General features: G+C 38.6%; 1 protein-coding gene across 14 annotated transcripts in view; it reads right to left on the bottom strand.

The window, feature by feature from the left end:
* Positions 1-21,970, bottom strand: part of DOCK3 (dedicator of cytokinesis 3) — a 183,288-nt gene that overhangs the window by 97,916 nt on the left and 63,402 nt on the right. For all 14 annotated transcript variants that reach the window (XM_088061622.1, XM_088061619.1, XM_088061624.1 and 11 more), the window contains exons 7-9: positions 17,466-17,550; positions 9,852-9,893; positions 7,880-8,034 (exon numbers count right to left, since the gene is read on the bottom strand). In XM_088061622.1, the coding sequence (XP_087917748.1) occupies positions 7,880-8,034; positions 9,852-9,893; positions 17,466-17,550 (282 nt within the window). The remainder of the gene's footprint in view (positions 1-7,879; positions 8,035-9,851; positions 9,894-17,465; positions 17,551-21,970) is intronic.

Below are 21,970 nucleotides of genomic sequence, written 5' to 3' on the forward strand. Positions count from 1 at the left end.
TCTGCCACACTTGAACATTTGACACTGTCAACACAGTCATGAGGATTTCTCTGTTATTTCCATTGTGAAAGGTACATAGTTTTGTTCCTGAAAGGAATTCTGTCAATTAGAACAGGTTTCTATCTTAAAAAAGAGAGAAGCTTCAGAGTCATCTAGTGCAATTCCCCAGTGTTGGTAATTTTAACTAATGGAAGGCAAGGCAGACTGACCCTGCCAGGTGGCAGGTGAGGAAAGCTTTGCAGGAAAGACTTCTAATTTTGGATTACAGGTATTTTGTAGAATAAGGATTTTATCACCATGTCTACCCTGGGAGAAGCTAATGGTTCTGAGGTCTGATATAGCAGCTGTCACATTTAATTCTTGCTCCACAAGACCTTCACACAATGACAGTTTCTGTCAGGAACACAGAACTGGCTTTTGAGGGGGAATTTTGCCACAGAAAGAGCTCAAGCGTAACAAGAGGCTTCCATACACTGGGCCTTCCTACAGACAGAAAATTACTTGGAAGTGCTTTCTCTGTGCTCACTTACACATTTAAACAATCCAGATTTCCCTGCTGTCCCTCAAGTGAGCAGAATTTCTTCCAGCTGTGTGTGTTCATGACACATTGTCAATTCCTCCTAAGCAGGAAAAGGGAAGACATTCCAGTGCCTACAACTCATTGATTTCTTCCTGTTAACAACTGAAAACTCAAGATAACCCTGTAGAAAACTCTACATCCCTGCCTATTTGTATGTCATATTTGATCCCCAACCCAGAAAGTCCCGACTCATGGGGGAAGGAAGATGGTGGTGGTGAGAGATACAAAATAAGACAGATATTTTGTAAAAGCTCCTGCTTTGGAATAGCTACATATTAATAATTCCATAGGAACTAGGAAAAACAGTAGTTTTATAGAAAAGAATTAGCATCTCTAATAACACCACTTACAACTCTTACAGCAACTTTCTTATACAAATACAGACATAGCAGTTTCTTTTTCTTTTGCATACACCATTTATCCCCCTAGACAGGGGATAAATTGGAAAACCAAGCAAATGGAGATTCCAGAGAGAGATCCAGGGAATGAAAATCAGCTGAAGCAAACAATAGAGAAAATGAAAATGCATCACCCTTCCTGTGTCCTTTTCTAAAAATCTACCCACCAAAAAACCTTATCAAATACTCCACAGGTTTTGTCTTCAGTGATGACAAAACTTGTGTTTTTCAGAAGTTCTATATTCTAGCAGAAAGGCTTTATCCCAGCTGTCTGTGTGCAGCAGACTTCAGAGACACACAGATCTTCCATGGTCACTGCAGTGGCCACAATAAGGCCACTGCTGTGGGTAGCAATAATAATAATGTTTGCTAAGGTTTTGAAGAAGTTCACCTTGAGCAGGATGAAAAACTCATTCTGCTACCATTACTATTGCTATGAATTCTCTCTTGCACAAAACTCAGAAAAACACTTCCCTTAAAATACTAAAGCCACACCAAACTAAAGTACAGGAGGAGCTGATGAAGGATTAACTATCCTAACAGATCAGATTGATAAAAGACAGGTAAAAATTGAAAGATGGGTTTTTTCATGACTAAGCAGAAGAAAAAACTCATTAGTTGGTAAGGTTAATCCCTGGGAAAATGTTCTGAATATTAAAGAAATAATTCTGAGTGATACAAAGTTATTTTTTTCCCAGCAGACAAATCATTATACTGACAGTGAATGAGATAACTTTTCTATTTTAAAATAGCTATGCTATTAAAAACATAACAAAAGGAAAATTTAGTGCATATTGCACAATAAAAGTAAAATATAATTTTCTACTTCCTTACATAGCAACTGGCAATAAAGGAACATGATAATATTTTAAAGCAATTAACTGGGGATAAGTGCCCACACATTGTCCCAGCACTCCCAGAGGCATTAATTGAGAGAGAAACAATACAGAAAAAGGATCTTCAGGTCAGTCCCATACCCTGGAAGAGAATGCAGTCAGACTGGTTTGACACAGTTTTTACTGCGGATCCTTCCACATTAATTAACAATTTCTCTTTCAGCTATTCAACTTCAACCATATTTATCTACCCAGTGACCCTTCTTTCCTTTTTCTGACCTTATTAACGCCAGTCTTACTCTTTTTTATTTCACCTGCCCCCCTCTCTCCACTCCAAGCTGCCAAAGCTCCCTCTGCCCAAGCAGAGTCTGTGTACAAGTTCTCCAGCCCTGCTTTGGGCAGGTAGGGCTGCTCTCTACAGGTGCTCCTGCATTAAGGATGCTGATCCTGCACAGCAGAGCTTTGAGAGGACTCAAATCCCTTCTCCAACAGGACTTGTGGGAAATTTGCCATTGCATTTCACAAGTTGGCTCAATGCTTGAAATGGAAGCTCCTGAGAGTGGTAATTGTCTGAATTAGCAAGTGCTACAGGAAAATTACTCAAGATGGCATGTGTAAGCACAATGTAATTTTAGCAACACTGTTCTTGCTAACATTTTTTAGCTGATATACATTCCTATTGACAGTTTGAAAGTAAAAAAAACCCATGACTAAATGATGATGAGAACCATGAAGCTAATGGCCTTCATCAAATACAAACAGAGATGAGGGATTCTTGGCAGATTTGTCAAGGTAACCGTCAGCAGCTAGCTACAGATTTGTATTCTGACGTCTGAATCAGGAATACTGTGTCTCAGAAACTCCTACTACAGAAGGAGCGAAAATCAAATCCCCTACAAATTCATAATTTCTAAATCCCCTACAAATTCATCATTTCTAAATCCAGTGTTTCCAAGTGGTGCATTTCATTCTACTCTACCTAAACACTGGCACAAATATTTTCTTTTTATAGCCTCCCTTTGCCACTCAAATGAAGTATCATGACTTCTACAGGAGACCAGGTTGTACAAGTGAGCAACAACTTGGGAAAGCTTCTAACACTCACATGCTGGTTAAACCAAACCCAGTGTGGTCATGCCCCATAAGTTTACTTGTTTACAAGGACACATTTAAATTTATATGTTTCTAATGTTTTCTAATGTTTCTAATGTTTTCTAATATTTTTACACCATTAGTATCTTGACCCATTTACACATTTGTCTGCTGATTTTTATCACAGAAAATAATTTGGCTGGAAAGCGTCCCAGGATCCAGAGATGAGTTACAAATGGGAAATCATTATCTCCATTTCCTCTGCAGTTACCACCAAACCCCAATGCAGAGCAGTACTAATAGCCAAACATTGCTACTGAACGTTTTTTGACTCAGCCTTGAAAAATAGGGCCAGATGATTTTATGTCAGATGACTTTTGAGCAGCTGAAGCCAACTATCCTGCTGTAGACCCAGAGTGTTTTTTCAGTCCATAATTACGTTTCCAAACCATGTTTCTCTCCCGAGAACTGCTTTGTCAATGGTGCTAAATCCTTAAGGCAAGACTTGGGACAGACTGTACTGCTCACATTCTCCCCATCATCCACCCACAAGTTGAGAACATTTCCACTAAAAACATCTTTCTGTATCACCTATTAGCAAGAGCTTTAAAGAGCAAGCTTATGTTTTTTCTCATTTTGGCTACTGCTTTTAAATTTTAACACTGAAATAGATGTTTCCCAATCCAACTCCTAGCCTGTGTTGCAGTGGTTAGAATCCTGGCTCACCTAAAAGACATGGCAGATATTTAAAATAGACACTGCAGAGAACACCTGGTCTCTCAACAAAAGGTTTGGACACTTTCTGTATGAGAAATGCCCACATGGGCTTCCTCAGTCACTCCCATCAACACCACCATGGGCACTCAGCACATCTCCCAAAGCTGCAGTCACGAGGAGGTCGTTGCTATAACGGGAATGGCAAAGGCTCAGTAAGTAGGAGGAGGCAGGTGGAGGAGTTACCAGCAGAAGTATGCACAACAACATTTTCCATGCATAATTACTGCTCAGAACTCCAGATCTTCAAATTCAATCACAGCAGAGTTTCTCTTTTGTTCTGTTCACTCTCCATAATTAAGGATATTTCTAGGTGACAAGAAAATTTTAAATCCCAGTGGTGTGTAAAATAGGGTAACTGGTGGAAGATGCTGGCAGGATGAAAAACATTCACATGTTTAAATGTAAACTTTATAAAGAAAAAAAAGACAGAAATTTATTTATCCTTTTCCATACTCAAAAGGCTGAGAGAACCAGGACTGTTCAGCATGGAAAAGAGAAGGCTTCAGGGTAACCTAGCTGCCCCTTCCAGAACTTGAAGGGAGCCTACAGGAAAGATGGAGAGAGACTCTTTACATGGGCTGGAGTGAGAGGACAAGGGAGAATGGCTTCACACTGAATTTAGATGAGATATCAGGAATAAATTCTCCCCTGTGGGGGTGGGGAGGCCCTGGCACAGGGTGCCCAAAGAAGCTGTGGCTGCCCCTGGATCCCTGGCAGTGCCCAAGGCCAGGTTGGATGGGGCTTGGAGCACCTGGGACAGTGGAAGGTGTCCCTGCCATAGCAGGGGGTGGAATGAGATGGCCTTTAAGGTCCCTCCTAACCCAAACCATTCTCAGATTCTATGACAGTTAGTGGACTTATAAAGCTTATTTTCAGAAAAACCCCACGATCATACTTCTGAATGTGTAATTTTTCTAAGTTTTACAAAATTCCATGCATTTCCTAGAAAAAAAAGTTATTATATAGGTATCTAAACCTCACTGCTTTACTAAATTTAATTTATTTTTCATCCATCAAAATCATGCTAAAAATGTCAAAAAATGTCAATATATCTCTTATTTTTTGCATCTTTCTAGCACAAATAACACTCTGCATCCTTTTGCCTACCTGTTTCCAGCTCCTTTAGAGCAGTTTCATCCAGCCTGTATCTCTTTATTCTATCAAGTTTAATACTTCTCTTCTGTTGAGGCAGGAGGTGCATTCCCATATAACAGAACAAAATTAGTTGGCTCTGATGTGATTTGTGCTCGACAAATCTATGTTGACTTTTACTTACCATCTTGTTAGCTTCTTAGTGCTAACAAGTAGTTTATTTGTTCCACAACTTTTCGCATTTGTCATCGGATTGCAGCTGACCTTCTTAGGGAGATTGAGGCAAAACAGCCATTAAATACTCCAGCTATCTTGGAAACATCTGCTCATGGCTTAATGTCCCCTTTAATCTGTTCGGTTATTTCTTGATTTTGTAAAAAAAGTGGGGGCTTGCTGGGAAAGCATTATAGAATTATTCCTTTTTTTTTTTTTTTTGTCCTGGATGCCCTTTGCTAGTTGTATTTTTCCTGCAAGTTTCTGTCTCTTCCCATCCCTGCTTGTGCAATTTCATTTGTCCTTTTTTATATTGCCTTCCCAGCTCCATTTCACCACAGAACATGATACAGACTTTCTGTTGTTCCCACATATTTAATCTTTCCTTCATACTGAAGCAATTTGCTTTTGTGCTCTTCAACAGTATCACTCACAAACAGACAACTCTCAAATGCTTTTTTCTCCATATCAGTTTACCTATCTCTGATCCTTATTGACACCTTCCGTGCAGAGTTCACAATCTTCACAGTAACATTTTCTTTGCTGCCTTTTTGATGTTACTCTCAACTCACTCATTCCATGATCATTCATCCCAAGTTAAGTCTCACAATGGGGTGTAATCATTGGCTATAATCCAAATTGGATCAATTATCACATCATTTTCCAGTAACTTCCACTTAGCAAACAAACTGAAGTATTAAAGATGAGTCACAAAGTTGCTAGACTAGTGGCTTTGTATGCAAGAAAAAAAGAAATCCCAAACACTTTAAAACAGACAAATACACTTTAATCCCTTTTTATCTGAGCCTTTAAGTCCTATTGACTTATAAGTATTACTTTTTATATTTCTGACAAACTAGAAATGAAGTAACTTTTTCTCTGTGTTTACCTCTAGGTCTGACCCCTCTGATGGCAGTGTTGTTATTCCTGCTGTCCACAGATCCCCACTGTTATCCTTTGTCTGCTCCCCCTTTGCTGACAGCCATTGAAATAGGAACATTTTTGTATTGAGAACATGGGAACCATCTCAAATGGCATTTCAGCTGCTGCTCCAACCTTCTGATTGTTAATCCACACCTGGTGCATGTTGTTCCTTCAGCCCTTGAAAAACACTGGAACTTTCAGCAATTCCTCACTTAACCTCCCTGGGAAATAACTCTTGGCACCAGCAGGTTCAGGGATGTTTATAATCCAGCACATGTCCAAGGCAGTAATGCTGAAAGCCACTCAGCCTCCAGTGTGAGCTGCTTGGGTAAGAAATTTATCAACCTCCAAACCATTTCAGAAGTCAATTTGTCCCTTTCATTTCGAGTACAGTTTGCAGAAGCCTTGCTTGGGTTTTTTACCTTAATGTACTATTTCCCAAGAGGAAAGAAAATGTTTTAAAGTAGATATAAAAACATAATTCTAAATTTGTAGCAATGTGTTTGTCTGTTTTCTGGTTTCTTCTCCAAAACAGAGCTCAGCCTCATTACACATTTTTTCCCCAGCACTCTTTGGGATGCCAGAAAATGTAAAAATTATGCTGTTTTCATTACAGCAGACCACGGATGCTTAATGCAAAGAGCTAAGTAATAACAACTGTTTGCACAAAAAAGCATTACTGTATATATTTAAATTTGCCTGAACCACTCCTTGTACTTTTTCTCATTATAACTATTGCTTCATTTTTTATTTTTCTTTTTAACACTGGCAAAACCCTTTCCTTAAGGCTCTCCACTCAGTGTTTACATACAAAGTGCAGCCCAAGACAATTAATTTCCTTTCAAAGAAATTCCTGCTAACTACCTCAACTGGAGTGTCCAAAGAGCTGCAAAGATGGGAAGGGTCTGGAGGGGAAGCTCTGTGAGGAGCAGCTGAGGGCCCTTGGTTTATTCAGCCTGGAGGAGACTGAGGGGAGACCTCACTGGGGTCTTCAGCATCCTCCTGAGGGGCAGTGGAGGGTACCAATCTCTACTCTCTGTGCTCAGGGACAGCAGGGAAGTGCTGGAGCTGTGTCAGGGAAGGTTGAAGCTGGATATCAGGAAACACCAAGTCATCAGAGCGTTCTAATACAGACCAATATTTAGTGGGATGGCACTCTGAAGAGATAGAAAACTCTTCTCAGTTACTGTGAGCTGTCTTCCAAAGAGAGGAAAGAACATTCTGTGGCTCTTCCCTCACTTTGAAATAAATCTAAATCTAATTGCTGAAAACTAGGAGACTTTTGACTATGGCAGCAAGTGACTGCCAGGACATGCTTTTACCAAAACTCAGAACACTGCACAAACATGGTGTTTTCAGATCAGACCAAGCTGCATTTGCTAAAGTTCCAAGACACAAAATAACTGCTGCAATGCTCTTCTACATACTTTGATGTTTTCAAAACACGGGCTTGTAAGAGAAAAAGCCCACCTTATGTTTGTTAACACTGGTACCAATTAGTTCAATAAACAGAGAGCAGACAAAGGGATGAATGTTAAGAGTTTATGTTGAGAGCAATACAGTGATTAGAAAAAGCTATTTTGTGACAAGCCTGGAAGCCAAGGAGTGGAGGAGAGTTAAAGGAGGCACACTCAAACCGCAGCCTGGCCCTGTCGTCATTTGTGCTTCTTAACCAACAGCCCTAAGGAGGAAGCTACAAAACACCATTCAGTAATGTCTGAAGTCAAAGTCAGAAAACTAAAAAATTCAACCATTCTGTACCTTTAACTCTTCACTAAATTTCCTATGCAAAGACTAGTACCCTCTGATCTTCCCACATAAGGATTGCAGGGCCAGCAACTCAGGATTTACCAGCTCTGTCCTTCCAGCTGGGCCACAAGAACACACCACATGTTTATTCCCAATATGTTTGCTCTGCTCACAGCTCTCTTCCTAGGAAGCTTTTTAGCTGTTTGACACATTCCTACCTGATCTGTTTGCCTTCCCGGACATCGTACAAAGAAAAAAAGACGTCTGTGTCCTCTCCAATGGTGTTGTAGGTGAAGCTCTTCAGGCTGAGGAAGAAGTGATGAGGCACTGGCATCCGACAGGCTTCCCCATGCCGCTGACGGATCGTGTCCACCTGATTCAAACCAGGGAGAACCATTGGCACTTCCATATATTCCATATACTTCTATATATTCTTCTAAATAAAGGACACCTGAACAATTTGACCCCTTTAACTGACATCCTGCTCTCCTCTCACCATCAAGGAAAAGCTTAATCTCAAATATATTCTGTATCAGAGATAGGTGTAAGATTAAGCTTTCTGCCTCTATTTTTAACACTTCTAATTTGAATAGATTGATGAAACTGTGATAACCAAGCAGAAACAAAACAAATGGGTTATGCATTGGAAATCTGATTTTATCAAGTAAACCAAATCAATCCTATTTATCAAATTTTGCCTTGATTCTGGTACTGAAAATGAATTATAAAGACGGTATTGGGGTGCTTCCTGATGATTTCCATTTAAAGTATATAGACTTCAAAGCATTTTTAGTAACATTTGTTACATTATTTCTTTTGAGAAGCTGCAATTTCTTTCTAGAGGTCATTATGTGGCCTTCAGAATGAGGACAGTGATGTCCCCCGGTACTGGGCACTGCTGAGGCCACACCTTGAATCCTGGGCTTTGGGCCCCTTGCTGAAAGGAAGAACTGAGGTGATGGAGTCTCTCCAGGGATGGGAACGGAGCTGGGGAAGGGTCTGGAGCACAAGTCAGATGAGGAGCAGCTGAGGAAGCAGAGGGGCTCACCCTGGAGGAGGCTCAGGAGGGACCTTATTGCCCTCTGCAATTCCCCGAAAGGAGGTTGTTGCCAGGTGGGGTTTGGTCTCTTCTCTCCAGGAACAAGAAATAGGATAAGAGAAAATGGTTTCAAGTTGTGCCAGGGAGGTTTAGGTTGGATATTAGGGAAAAATTCTTCACTGAAAATGTTGTCAAGCACTGGAACAGGCTGCCCAGGGAATTGGTGGAGTTGCCATCCTTGGAGGGATCTAAAAGATGTGTAGATGTGGCACAGAGGGACAGTTTAGTTGTGGGCTTGGCAGTGCTGGGGAACATTTGGACTTAATCTAGATTAAGATCATTTTCCATTCAAAAACAATCCATGTCTTAGAACCAGGTTTAACAGGCCTGTTTGTCCTGCAGGTATAAAAAAACTTAACAAGGGTTGATAACATGAGCAACCGATCAAGTCAAAGTTTACATTTTGATTTAACATACCAAGACCTATTTACAGCAGTGAATGCTGGGGTGGCCAAAGAGAAAAGAGTGTAAGTAAATGTATGCTTTCAGATTTTACAACTCTTCACATCCATTCATGGTGATCTTAATAAATAGGTTGCATGAATATCATAAATTCATTATGCTCATCACCTCTGAATGCATGGACAGGTAGATTCTAACAAAAAAAAAAAGTCTTAAAATGTCCAGAATTAAAGTTCAGATTTGTATTGAAAAAAGGAATTTTGTTCTGGATTTTAAATTAAATCCAAGGAAATCCTCATTCTTTAAAGACAGGTACCTGTGGAAGCACAGATCTCTGTAAAGATCAAAGCCAGGTTCCATGACCAGGACTGGATTATATCAGTACAGAAAGGATGTGTGAAACAGAAGCCACTAAGCCACACGTTAGCAGGTAGAGAGAAGAGTCACACAGTCAGAGTGAGGCTTTTGATCTCACTACACAATTTTATCTTTTAAGAACAACAGTTACAAGCTCAGGAAAAGATACCTAAATGGAAATTTGAAGAAGGAGCTTAGTGACTTAAATACTTGGGAATCTTCTGAGGAAGTGTGCCGTGGGTAAGGACTTACCCAGTAATCTCCATCATACCTTTACCTACATTACCAAGGACTTAAAGGCTACAAAAACTTCAAATGTGGATGGTATTTACCTGTGACGTGCTCTGCTGGACACTGTGTCTACTTGACAAATGCTGTGGAGATACAAAATAGTAACATATAAACCTTTTAAAAAGTAAGAAATATTTACATTATATTTATGTAGCATTAGAGCAGTAATTCTAAAATATTACTTTTAAAATTATTACCAACTTTCCATGGCATTTTTTTCACAGTGTATCATCACACACACTTTCCTAAAGGCTTTTCTCAGTAAAGCCTTTCTTAGCCTAACTATTTGAATTTACAGGGGGTATTTACCTTAGCTTTTACAGTAAATTGCTGTGACAAGTTAGACAGAATTTCGAAAAGAAATGCTATTACAGTGTTGGAAATTTCATTATTCTGTATAATCTGTCTTCTCCTGCGAAGTGGGAAGATACCCCACCACTAATCCTCACCTCCTGGTATGCTGTCTGTGAAAAAGTGCATTTGTTAAAAAAAGCCAGTCATCGAGAAAGAAAGATGTATTTTAGATAAATAAAGTTGTTAAAACTTTTCACTCTAATAAGAAAATGAAATACTGAAAAATGATTGATGGTTCTACAATTTCAGCTGCGCAACACCTGTAAAGAAGCATCAGTATAAAAGAGCTACATGGCTGGAAACTCAAAGGATGATGTTGTATTTAAAGCCTTTTATGCTAGAAGATGTTATAATCAGAAAATGGACTGCAAGACTCACTGAAGCCATTTAATCTCCAAAGGGAGATTTAAATACTAATCTAAATTGAAAAGGTTTCAGAGAGCTTTAAAAAAAAACATCATTAATGATTCTGCCATGCCTTTCACTGAACATCATCTTAATATTAGCATTTTAAGCTATAATATTAACATTTACACTACCACACATTATTAAATACTCTCTTCATTCACCCCACCTCTCTATTAGAAACCCAACATCTTAATCTGACAAAACACTTACACTCTGTATCAGAATTAGCAGATCTGTTGACAAACATGAAGCCTCAAAGGACATAAAAATAAAAGATTGTCCACAGAATGTATTTGGCATCTTAAACTACAACACCATCTTTCACACAGAAGGCAAATAAGATTTTTTTGCCACAAAAGGAGAAATAACCTTCATCATGAGAATAACCCAAGGAGATATTGGGGTACTGAGGGAGCTGGCAGAAGTGCTCACTGAGCCACTTTCAATCCCTCACAAGCAGTCCGGGCTAACTGGAAGGTCCCAGTTGAACACAAGCCAGCAGCGGGCCCAGCTGGCCAAGGACACCCCATATTTGACTCTGGTGATGCCACATCTCAAATCCTGTGTTCAGTCTTGGGCCCCTCACTACTGGATCAGCCATTAGGGAAAATTTTGTCACCCAAAGTGTTGTCAAACATTGGAAGAGGCTGCCCAGGGCAGTGGTGGAGTCCCCACCCCTGGAGGGATTTAAAAGATGTGCAGCTGTGTCCTTGGGGACAGGGGTTGGTGGGGCATTGGCAGTGCTGGGGGAATGGCTGAGCTCAATGATCTTAAAGGTCTCCTCCAAGCTAAACAATTCTGTGATTCTAAATGGCATATTTTGACATCTGTTTACATTCACAGTTATAAAAATGTCCTCTTTCACGCTCTCAGTAGAAAAATAATGATCTCCAGCTCCATTGTTTGTCTAACTATTGCACCATCTTCTGAATGTTAAAAGCCTTCAAGCTGGCTGAGATGCCTATTTAATCTTTTTGTCACCTGCAACAACTCAGCATCAGCTGGCATAGAAAAGACCAGTTATTTAAGCTATTCAAGGTGTCCTGACTTCTTTTGATTAAATTAATCTCTAAATTCCAGTAAGAAAGCAAGACACTCAAGCAACACAAATATGAGAGGTGGTCTGAAGAGATTCCACAGCAAACACTGTTGCTTACAAAGTGTACACTGAGGTAAATCTATAAAAATAAGGGGTGAAAACCTCAGGTTTTAAATTTTTCCACAATCAAAAGATTAGATTTGACTAACTCTCTGCTTTCATGCTTCAGAACCACATTATAACAATACAATCACTGACTGAGTTAATTTATGTGCCCTTGCCTCTGGCCAGGCAAAGTGCCCAGAGGGTATGTGCCATTTTTGGGTACTTGGATGGGAGGGTGACTGAAAATAGCCAACATGGATTTATCAGGGGTACATTATGCTGGATCAAGTGATTCCCCTGAAGTAAAATAACCAAATCAGTAGATGAGGGAAGATTAGTGGCTGTTGTCTCTCCCCAGCTCAGCGAGGCCCTCAGCACAGTCTCCCACAGCATTCCTGTGTCATTCCCAAGCTGTAAACTTACACCTGCATGGGCAGACTAAACTGTTTGGTCCAAAACCCCCAACAAACAGCAGGATTTGCAGGCTCCAAAGGTAGTGGCTGATGGTGTGAATTCTTCAGGGTCTGTCCTGAGACCTATGCAGCCTCAAATTCCCAGATGATCCTAAACTGGGGGCAGCAGACTGGCAGGGTCCTACTAAAGCAAGCTTAACATAAGTCAGGGGGGCACTCCGGCAGCAGGGACATTTTACAATTTACTGTTTCTGTTATCAGGAATGGAGCCAGTAGACTGAGAATAACATTTATTCCTTTTTCATCAGCACTGAGTAAGCTAGAGCTGAAACACTGCACTCAGCAAAGGCCAGCGAAGCAGCACAAGGTGTTTGAGGAGGATGGAGGGAATGCAGCATTTTGAGTCTGGAGTAGAGAAGGTTTGTAGGTGACCCGTGGCAGCCTTCCTGTAACCATGAAGGTCCCAGCACCAAGAGGCAGCCAGGCTCTCCACAGAGCTGCACAGCAAATTGGCCAAAATACCGTGGCCATCAATTACAGCATGGGTTATCCCAATGCTGCAACAAGGAAAAATATAACTCCATCAGGGTAGTTATTAAAAACTAATTAGAACATAAAAACAGAGATCCAATCCTTTGAATTTTTTTTTTTTTTAATTCTTTGAATCCTTGAAGATTTTCAACATCCAACTGGACAAAGCACTGAGCACTGAATGAATTGTCTGATTTCAGTATTGACCTTGCACTGAGACCAGAAAGTTTGCTTAGACCTTCCTGAGGTCCCTTAAAACCTGAAAAGTCTTCCAAAGTGATATAAAAATAGAACTGTTTAGAAATTATTCATCTTCAGTCTAAAAAAACAAAAAAATCAGTTTTACCTTTATTTTTCCCAAAAGATAGTTGTAAATGTTGTGCAAACTTTACCAGATACAACTTTCAGTATATTTTTCATCATCAAAGTGTTTTCTGATGCTTAAGCTGATTCCTTGCTATTGTAACTTAGGCATATTGATTCTTTTCTTATCCATCATTAGAATAAAAAGATAATTAAGCTTGTGATTTCATCATAACCTTACATCTTGTCTATAAAACCACTTAAGCTTTTAGAGTCCCAATCTGTACTTCAGAGCCAACAACTGACTGCAGGAATTCAAATCTTACATTTATTATCCCCTCTGGTACAAAACCACATTTTTCAAATAATTTCTCCAGTTTCTCAATATTATTTAGAATTTTGATCCTTCCCTCCACTGAAAGAATCAGAAATACCATTTCCAACTCTGTGGATTTTGTATATTTAGGAAGCAGACTCCTTATTTCAGCATCTAGTCCTTAATTAAACTCGAAGCACTTGAAATGGAAGATGATCCCAAGAAATTCAGCAAATTCATCCCTCCTCCTATTTAATCAAATTATTGACAACCTTTTATTTTTTTTTTTGAGTATGGGTTTTCTAATTAGCTCTGTGTTTACATTACAGTAATTTCATCTAGAACTAATGACCTTTAGAGAGTTTAAATTAAAACAAACATTTAGAACCTTTATCAAAATCTAAATATGGCATCAGCTGCTTCTCCTCCATTCACTGGACTTATCTATGTTATGGAACTTTATTAAATTGCTTATTCTGGACAAGTTTACACTCACTATTACTCATACCCTTGCTGTAAGTAATTTTCTACTGTTGTTATTATTATTATTTTTTTTTTATTATTATTTTCTAGCATCTTTTACAGGGAGAGAATAATTTCCAGCTCCTCCTCCATCACCTGTTTTTAAGGTGTGAAACTGGCTTGCCCTTTGCTGGTATTCTGGAACCTTGCCCATCTTCCCAATGACTATCACTAACATGTCTGATATGGCTTCTCCAAAGATCCCAGCTGGAATGTATATAGTTCCATACCCCATGGAACTGAAAACTTCTTGATAAAGAATTGATAACTCTTGATAAGAGTTTAGTGGGGCAAGAAGGATATTAAGTGCCACATTATTTTATTGCATTAGATGCCAGTTGGTTTTCCCCAGTATGAAAACTTTCCTTTAGCTTTCCAGTTAGTACCAGGTTATTTATATAAAACTATTTCTCCATGCAACTGACCATATTAGCTTGTTATATCTGAATTTGTGCATTGCCTTTCTAATTTTTCTATTTACCCATTTGTGCTATTCTATTATACTCCTCTATAATTCTGTTCTTGTAAACTGGCTCTCAGTAATCTCAATTTCCTTTCACTCTAATGCCTGGGGGAAATGAAGGAATTCTTAATTCATCCAACTTGGCCTGTCAGTAAACATCTTGTGGTTTTGTTCTTAATTACTGAAAGAGCTAACAATTCTCCTTACCTTCACTTTCTCATCAAACCTCTTTCACATGATATCAACCAATATCAGTTTTCAGTGTTGCTCTTCCTCATTCCTTTCCTAACAATGCCTGGTGAGTGAATCCCATCATTCCCAAGTCATCTTAAAAAGCTTTCTGTCTTCATATTCTCATTTGACTTCTTACTGGGCTTTAGAACCCAATGTGCACCAACCTGTTCTGTCAATCTGCTTTGTTTACAAGGAACAACCAAGAAAACCATAAAGATTTTATGATTTTTCTGTCCAGTTTGTGTCCAGTTGTTTTCCTTACCTAGTAGAGTTTTGGGTAACTGAAGCCTTATTTTCTTGACTATTCCTTCTTACAAATCACATTTACCATTTGAATAAAGAAGAAACAGTTATGAGGTGATGGCAGCATTAATTTGAAACTATTTATTTAGGAACTCTATTTTTTTCCATTAGGAAAATATAATGGCATGAATGGCATTTCTCTCACACAATTGGTAGAAATGCCTAAGCTGCAGCAGTTACACAGCCAACAGTTGTGCCTTCCATACACCTCCTGAATTTGTCCTGAAGACACATACCCACTTCAATACCTTTATAGAAGAGCTAAACCTAATTAATCAACAGCTTTGCACATTTCTGATTTGTGAAACAACTTCAGACATTTGTGTCTTGTAACCCTTCCACTAAAATGTGCCATCCAAGTGTTCCTGACATTCTGCAGGACTTTGTGTTCCTAAATGACAACTTCAATCCAGTGGCAACTCCAGTACTGAGCTCTGTGGCAGAATTCTGAGAACATATTTTCCCACCATTCAAAAGTAATATGTATTTTTAAAAAGTGTTTTGTCATATTGGTTATAGTCACAAACATTGTCATAGGGAAAGGGCAATTTGCTTTCCTTCAGGAGCGAAGCAACAATTCCTGACAAATGCTCTGCACCCTGCAGCCACTGGCATTTAGCTTCATAATGAGTAACGTGGAGAAGCAGGATGTGCAAGGCCTCAGAGCACAATAGTTCTGCCAAAGAGAAGCATACAGCATCACCCAGCAGTCACAGACACACTTAGCAATGAAACACGAGAGCTAAAAAGAGGCTCAAATTTAACAACTTACAATTTATCAAGAAGAGAAGTGCTAAGTCTAATGACTGAGTAAAAAATGCTTGAATCTCTGTTGTCACAGAGAAAAAAATCTGATGTATTACCTCACCCATTTCTCTGCTAATGAGTGTTTTCTATGTTACATTTAACATCCTACAATCCTGAAAATATAAGAATTATTTGGCTCTCTCAACTATTCTTGCAAGATTATTTTAAGATGTAAAACCTCACTGCTCATTTGAGTATCCATTTCACCACAAGTAAGGAGGAGTCCCTCTCTGTGTTTTTGCTAAATAATAAAAACAATCCTCAGACCACATTAAAATAACCCTAGAACAACCTAAGTCACCAACATGCCCTTCCTTCATTTTTTACTATATTTAAGTTAAAAAAAAGTAGCAGGATTTTAGCTGCTTTGGTTCCTGAAAGTGCCTTCTGACCATGAAGAGATGGGATTAGACAGCACTGTCCTCTTGCATCTACAGACTCCAGCAGCAGTCAAGTGTGAAGTGAGTAATGGTGCTGTCCTGAGCCCCGCCCAGGATGGAGCAGCACAGAGACAGTCACAGGACTAGGGGGTGACATAATCAGGCTGCTCTGACAAGAAATATTGCCTATTTGCAGTACTCCAAGTATTCAGAGCAAAAAAATGTGCAGAATAAACCTCAGAGTAATAAACCAATCCTTAATTAGCAACTAATCTCACAGCCTGAGTCTTCATTGATGGAATTTTCTACCAAGTTATTTCCACACTGTACTGAAGGAAAACTCTGTACTGGCACCAAACTCTCCTCAGACCACAGCAAAGTAGGAACATACTTTAAAAATTAGCACGATAAACTGGTGTACTTTCATATTTCTTATGCAATAATTCTTCTTTCCATTAAATCTGCTGTTACATGGTGCAAATAATCCATAGGAGCAGGAAAAGTCACATCGTACAGACCAAACCCATCACCAAGCCATGGACCTCTCTGCCCCTAATCTTTAATAGCTGAAAGTCCAAACTGTTTTAAAAGGAGATTAAAAGCTTCCTAGAAGTGAGTGACACTGTAACAACATTATGTAGAAAACAACAATTTTCTTTGAAAGCTATTAGGTGAAGAAGTTGTATAAAATTATTGCTGAGGGGTTTTTATTTAGCTTTTTTTTTTTTTGATAAAACAGCATCTGAGGAAGGGTTTTCATTCACTTTCCTGAATTTTACATGTTTTTCCCTCTACAGTTACATCACAATTTAAACCAAAATTATCTGTATTAGTCCTACTAACAGAGAATCCAAACACAGTTAAGTTGTAAAATGCATCAGTGGCTTTACAGTTCATTAATGGCACAATTCACATTTTCAAAACAACTTCAACTTCATTATGTATAAACAGAACTGTACGAGTGACTAATAATGACAAACTTGCAATAAAGTGTACTTCACCTGAAAATCCAAATATTCAAATGCACTCCATGGTTTCTAAGGAGCACTGACATACAACAGGGATGGCCTTAATGTTCAAGGATTAGTTTTGCTTAAATTATGCTTTTTTGTGAGCTCAAAAGGTCTTTGTAACAGGGCAAAGATGTTTATTATCTATGCAACCACTAACCCAGACTTTTCACTGCAAATCTGCTCAAAGAATCAAAAAACGGCTCTCACGGACTTTCCGGACTCAAAGAACCTTCCCAGAGTTAACACCATGTTACTTTGTAAATTCAAATTAAAATGTATCAAAGCATGCCAAGGCTTAGGGTACAGGAGACACTGTTCTGGTGGTCAGGATGCAAATGAAAAACATGTTTAACTTGTAACACCATTTGAAACAAGAAAACATGTAAGAGTAAAGAACAAAACAATTTTCCCCTATTTCCCTCCCACAGTAAAATCTCAAAGGAATCTCCCACAGAATTTCTTACCATTTTATAAAGGTCTGAAACACTGATCTGATCTGAATCCACAACCTCGAAGTCCTTCCGTGGAACTAAGTCAAGGCCCAAATGTCTGCAAAAGAAGGAAGGAACAGTGTCAGTGTGGCACAGGAACGGTCAGCAGCACCTCCTGCACGTGCCTCCTCCAGGGCAGGGACACAAAAATACCCAACTATTCCAGTCTTACTGCAGTTGTTAACCACTGAACAATTCTAAAGAAAATCCTAATGCAAAGTTTTAAAAAATCCCACTATAAACTTACTACTTCTTCCCTGACTTCAGTGGAGCTCTGGCAAATAATGCAGGGGAAGCTTATGGCCAATATGTTGGTGCAGTGCCCAAAACAAGGTAATTTTATACAAGCAATTGTAGCAGACAAATAAAGTTCATACTCTGGTTGCTGCTGAAGTATTTGAGGAAGATCCTACATAATGAAAAACTTCCATTAATATTCAAATGTGCCAACAGATCCTGAGCCTTGGGAAGCTGCTTTGATTTTCCTGGTGTTCATAAAACTGAACCCCCATGTAAACATAATATTTGTTGTTAGTAATAAACAATAACTACAGTAACAATAATCCTAATCTGTATTTGTAACACAGAGAATATTTTTAAGTATTCCAAACAGAAATAATATTTTGGTTCAAATCAAATATATAAATTGATTTAAAAAAACACCAGTGCAAAGATGACTAGGTAAGGAATTCAGCTGTAGAGAAGGCAGTTCAGGTCACACTTCACAGCATTAGCAGACAGAATGAGATATTCTTTATCCAGACAAATAAATGCAAACCGTTAATGATTAATTAATAACTGTAGACTGTAGAACAAGACAACCTTAAAGGTGACAAACCCCAAGTTTTGCTCCATAGATCTTCAGTTTCTGAGGCACAAAGAGTTCTGAGCGTTACAATGAAAAGCTACACTAAACACACAGAGTACATTTTTTAAAAATCCAACACATGAATTAAACATTTTCCTGCTTTTGCCTTATGTAACTTTGATACTTCACTTCTAGACATTTTATATTGAAATTCTTAACAGTCTTAAAGAAAAAAAATCAAAATTTCAGAAGAGGTGCCCTCACGAACTACCTTGGCACTCCTTCTGTCACAAACTATAAAAGAAAAGCAAAAGTCAATTTAATTTTGTAATCAGAGAGGGAAACATTCTGCACAGACTTGTTCCTGATGGCAAATGAAAAATTTTATTGAGAAAAACCTCTCTGGTACTTTAGAGTAATTGTGTGGAGCAATAACAGAAGGCTCCAGGCAATCCAGTGTCTCTTTCTGAGCAATTGGCTTAGAACAACAGCTGGGGAGAACCAGTGGTTTGGAGGAAGCTCAGCTACCTTTGCTCACCATGGTGCTTTTAAACATTATCCAGAAGTTTCCAAACTCTGTAATTCTTTTGTTGAAACTTTGCCTAAGCAGGTTTTCCTTCTTTATTTATATCCCTAACCCAACACATTTCCAAAATACAGCTCAGCCCTGTTCACTTGCCCTGGCAGCACTATATGGTCCTTGAAAAACCCTACTGGAGTTTCCATGTTCTCAGTTCTTTGCTCAAATCAATTATATTTTCAATGGAAAAAAGGGAGCAGCTTTCCTTCTTCAATGCACTTTCATGTCAAATATTAAATTCTAATGCTACATTGTGAAAGTCATGGTTTCACACTTTGTTTTGGTTAAACCTATCAAACACATGTTATCTGTGGCCCAGGAGTAGTATCTGAAAACTGCAGCTGCAATGATGAAAATGACTGCATCTATTTACCAAATGAAAAAGATTAAAATAAGGACACACTAGGTAATCTTTACCCACAGCTGCCAGTTGAGCCTACTTATCACAGAAAATCAAAAAATATAATACAAAAAACTGGTAAAATCAGTCAGAGATCACTGCAAAGCCTTTTTTTTTTTAAAAAAAAAAAAGGTTAATGCTCATCAAATTCATTCACAGAAGCTTTCCTGAATGTGAGTATCTAAACAACCTCCAAAACACCCTGTTCATTCACATGTGCGCACACTCCCACCCCTAAAGTACACTGATAATGGAATTTCCCCTCAGCACACAGATATGAACAAATTATTCCCTACTGAGGCTACCAAAGCCATCGTGTGTGCACTGCAGTTCCAGGACAGTCATGGAGCTCTTTTTCAGTTCCCCAGGAAAACCTGGTCAAGCCAATCCCAGCCTGATGAGGTTCTGTTCACATCATTTCAGCTCTCTGGAGTGCTGGGGTGAAGCAGTGCCTCTACTCATTACTCAGAACATGATCTTCTGCTTAATAATGTTCAACACAACTGCAGCAGCATCCCTGTGAAACTTATCTAATACCCTATTTTTAGTTAAATCCCTTAACACCGTGGATTTTCAGCCCAGAAGATTCTCATTCTCTAATACTATGTTAATCCTGCACAACACTTGCTCCCAGCAAATAAGGGTGTCTTGGCTGGAGCACAAATGTGCAGTCATTTACTGTGCAGGTGGAAGTTCAGGTTTGTACACTCAATTTGTATCAATTATTTTTTTTGCCTGTGAAGGACTGACAACATAATGCTTGAGATGGCAATGGCAGTCAGTGGCCCACTTTCCCTCTCTATTATCAAGCACTGGAGGAACAGAAGAGCCCCAGCTGCCAGGCAGTATTTCTCCAAAACAGAGCATGCATAAAAATTACATAATGTGCTGGTTTGTTTATTTGACAGTTCTGTCTCCACAATACTTTCTTTTACAAGCAGATTCTCGTGCTCTTTTATTCTGCCTTCACACCGAACTGCCCTTCAGAAATATTTCCCAAGTATACCTACAAAATATCCCCAAGCCTATCAATTACCTCTTGATTGCATCTGTTTGAGATACTTCAGCTGGCATTTAGACATTCTTTCTCTTCTACATAAGTCTTCACAATTTTCCTTTCTTTGGGGGATAAAAATTTTTAAAATCCACCACCTAAAATCTCTAGATAATTTTGTCTCAAGTAATATGAAATCAAGCCAACTGCCGAAAACACAGGGCTTTTTAATAGTGAAAGGGATGAACACACAACTCAAGGTTACCTGGGCTTCTAGAAAAAATCAGCTTGGGTTTAATGGTAATTTTGAAGAACAGTCCTAATTTCTAGTACATTCATTTATTTATAATACATACACTACAGCATTTAGAATTCATAAAACCATAAGTCAGGACAACTTTACCTAGAAAAACCTTGCAAAAAGATGTCATTTGACTTTAAAAAAAAGAATAAAACCTTTCAGATGCAAACTCAGTCTTTAAGAACAGATTGGGAGAGCTCATCACATCTGTGGCTGCAAGATCTCATTACCTCTGCTCCAAAAATGTCCTCTTTACTTCAACCTTTTCAGCTTTAATTTTGCAGCTACCACTTTTTCTTGTATTCCTTCTCTCAGTATATCAAAGCCTCAATACCATTTGTATTTCTCTTAAACATATGAAGATGGTGAAGGGAAAGAAAATGATCCTGGCAGTGATTCACATGAACTATGTACAGACTTCAATATAGACTTTGGAGGAAATACAATACAGAAATCCACAGAAAATTAAATACATGAAAAAAACATGTTTGTCAAAATGAGACTGCTAGTACAACCTGATGATTTTCTTTGACAGAATTAAGTTATACAAAAAACTGCAGAGGCTGCAATCTACATAGAAATTAGTAAAGTACTGATGTAATGCTTCACAGGAAATTATTTCTTATAATGAAGTTGATGAGATGAAGGTAAATAACCTTAGGAACTGATAAAAGGGAATTGTAGAAAATACCTCTGAGCATAGCAATATCAGGCTAGAGAGAGAGGTTAGTCAGGTTTTCCTCAAAGATTGACTTTCAGCAAAGTTCCTTATGCCTTTAATCCCAACTCAATCATTACTCCAAGCATATTCAGGAGAGGGAAGGATGCTGTACATTCAGACAGAAATGGCAGCTGCTCTTCCTGCAATGCTTAATGCCATTTCTTTATGGTTGTTTAAGCTGGTCACTCCTATTTTGATCTCCTTTGATGTAATGACAGCTACTGCAATAAAACTGCCTTTAATTCTCCAAACAGGTACCATCTGTACTTTTAATTCTTAACTCCAGATGCATTCTACTAACTTTAAGCTAATTGTTACGACACTACCAAAAAGGTCATCCTTATTCCTTTTATGTCACAATAATATGACAAGACGATAAATCACTCCAAGCCCCAAAATAATCTAAGAGTGTGAGCACTGAAATTTAGGGCTTTTTGAAATTCAAGACTGTGCTGACTTGACTGGATCACACAATTCCTGCCTTCCACAGTTATGGATGTCGGTAGTTAGTAGGTACTAACCAACTGCTACTGGCTCTCCAACTGCAATTCTGAGGCAGGAGAAAAACCATGACCTTAAAAGTGTGTTTCATTTTCTCTGTATGACAGTGTAAAAGATTTATTGCTAATATTTTGCCTTTTGTTTTTCTTTTTAAACACTCATTTGTACCTTTT

This window comes from Pseudopodoces humilis, chromosome 13 (assembly GCF_049639895.1).
Source record: "Pseudopodoces humilis isolate 2021_Gansu_Grassland_sample_001 chromosome 13, ASM4963989v1, whole genome shotgun sequence".
Classification (NCBI taxonomy): Eukaryota; Metazoa; Chordata; class Aves; order Passeriformes; family Paridae; genus Pseudopodoces; species Pseudopodoces humilis.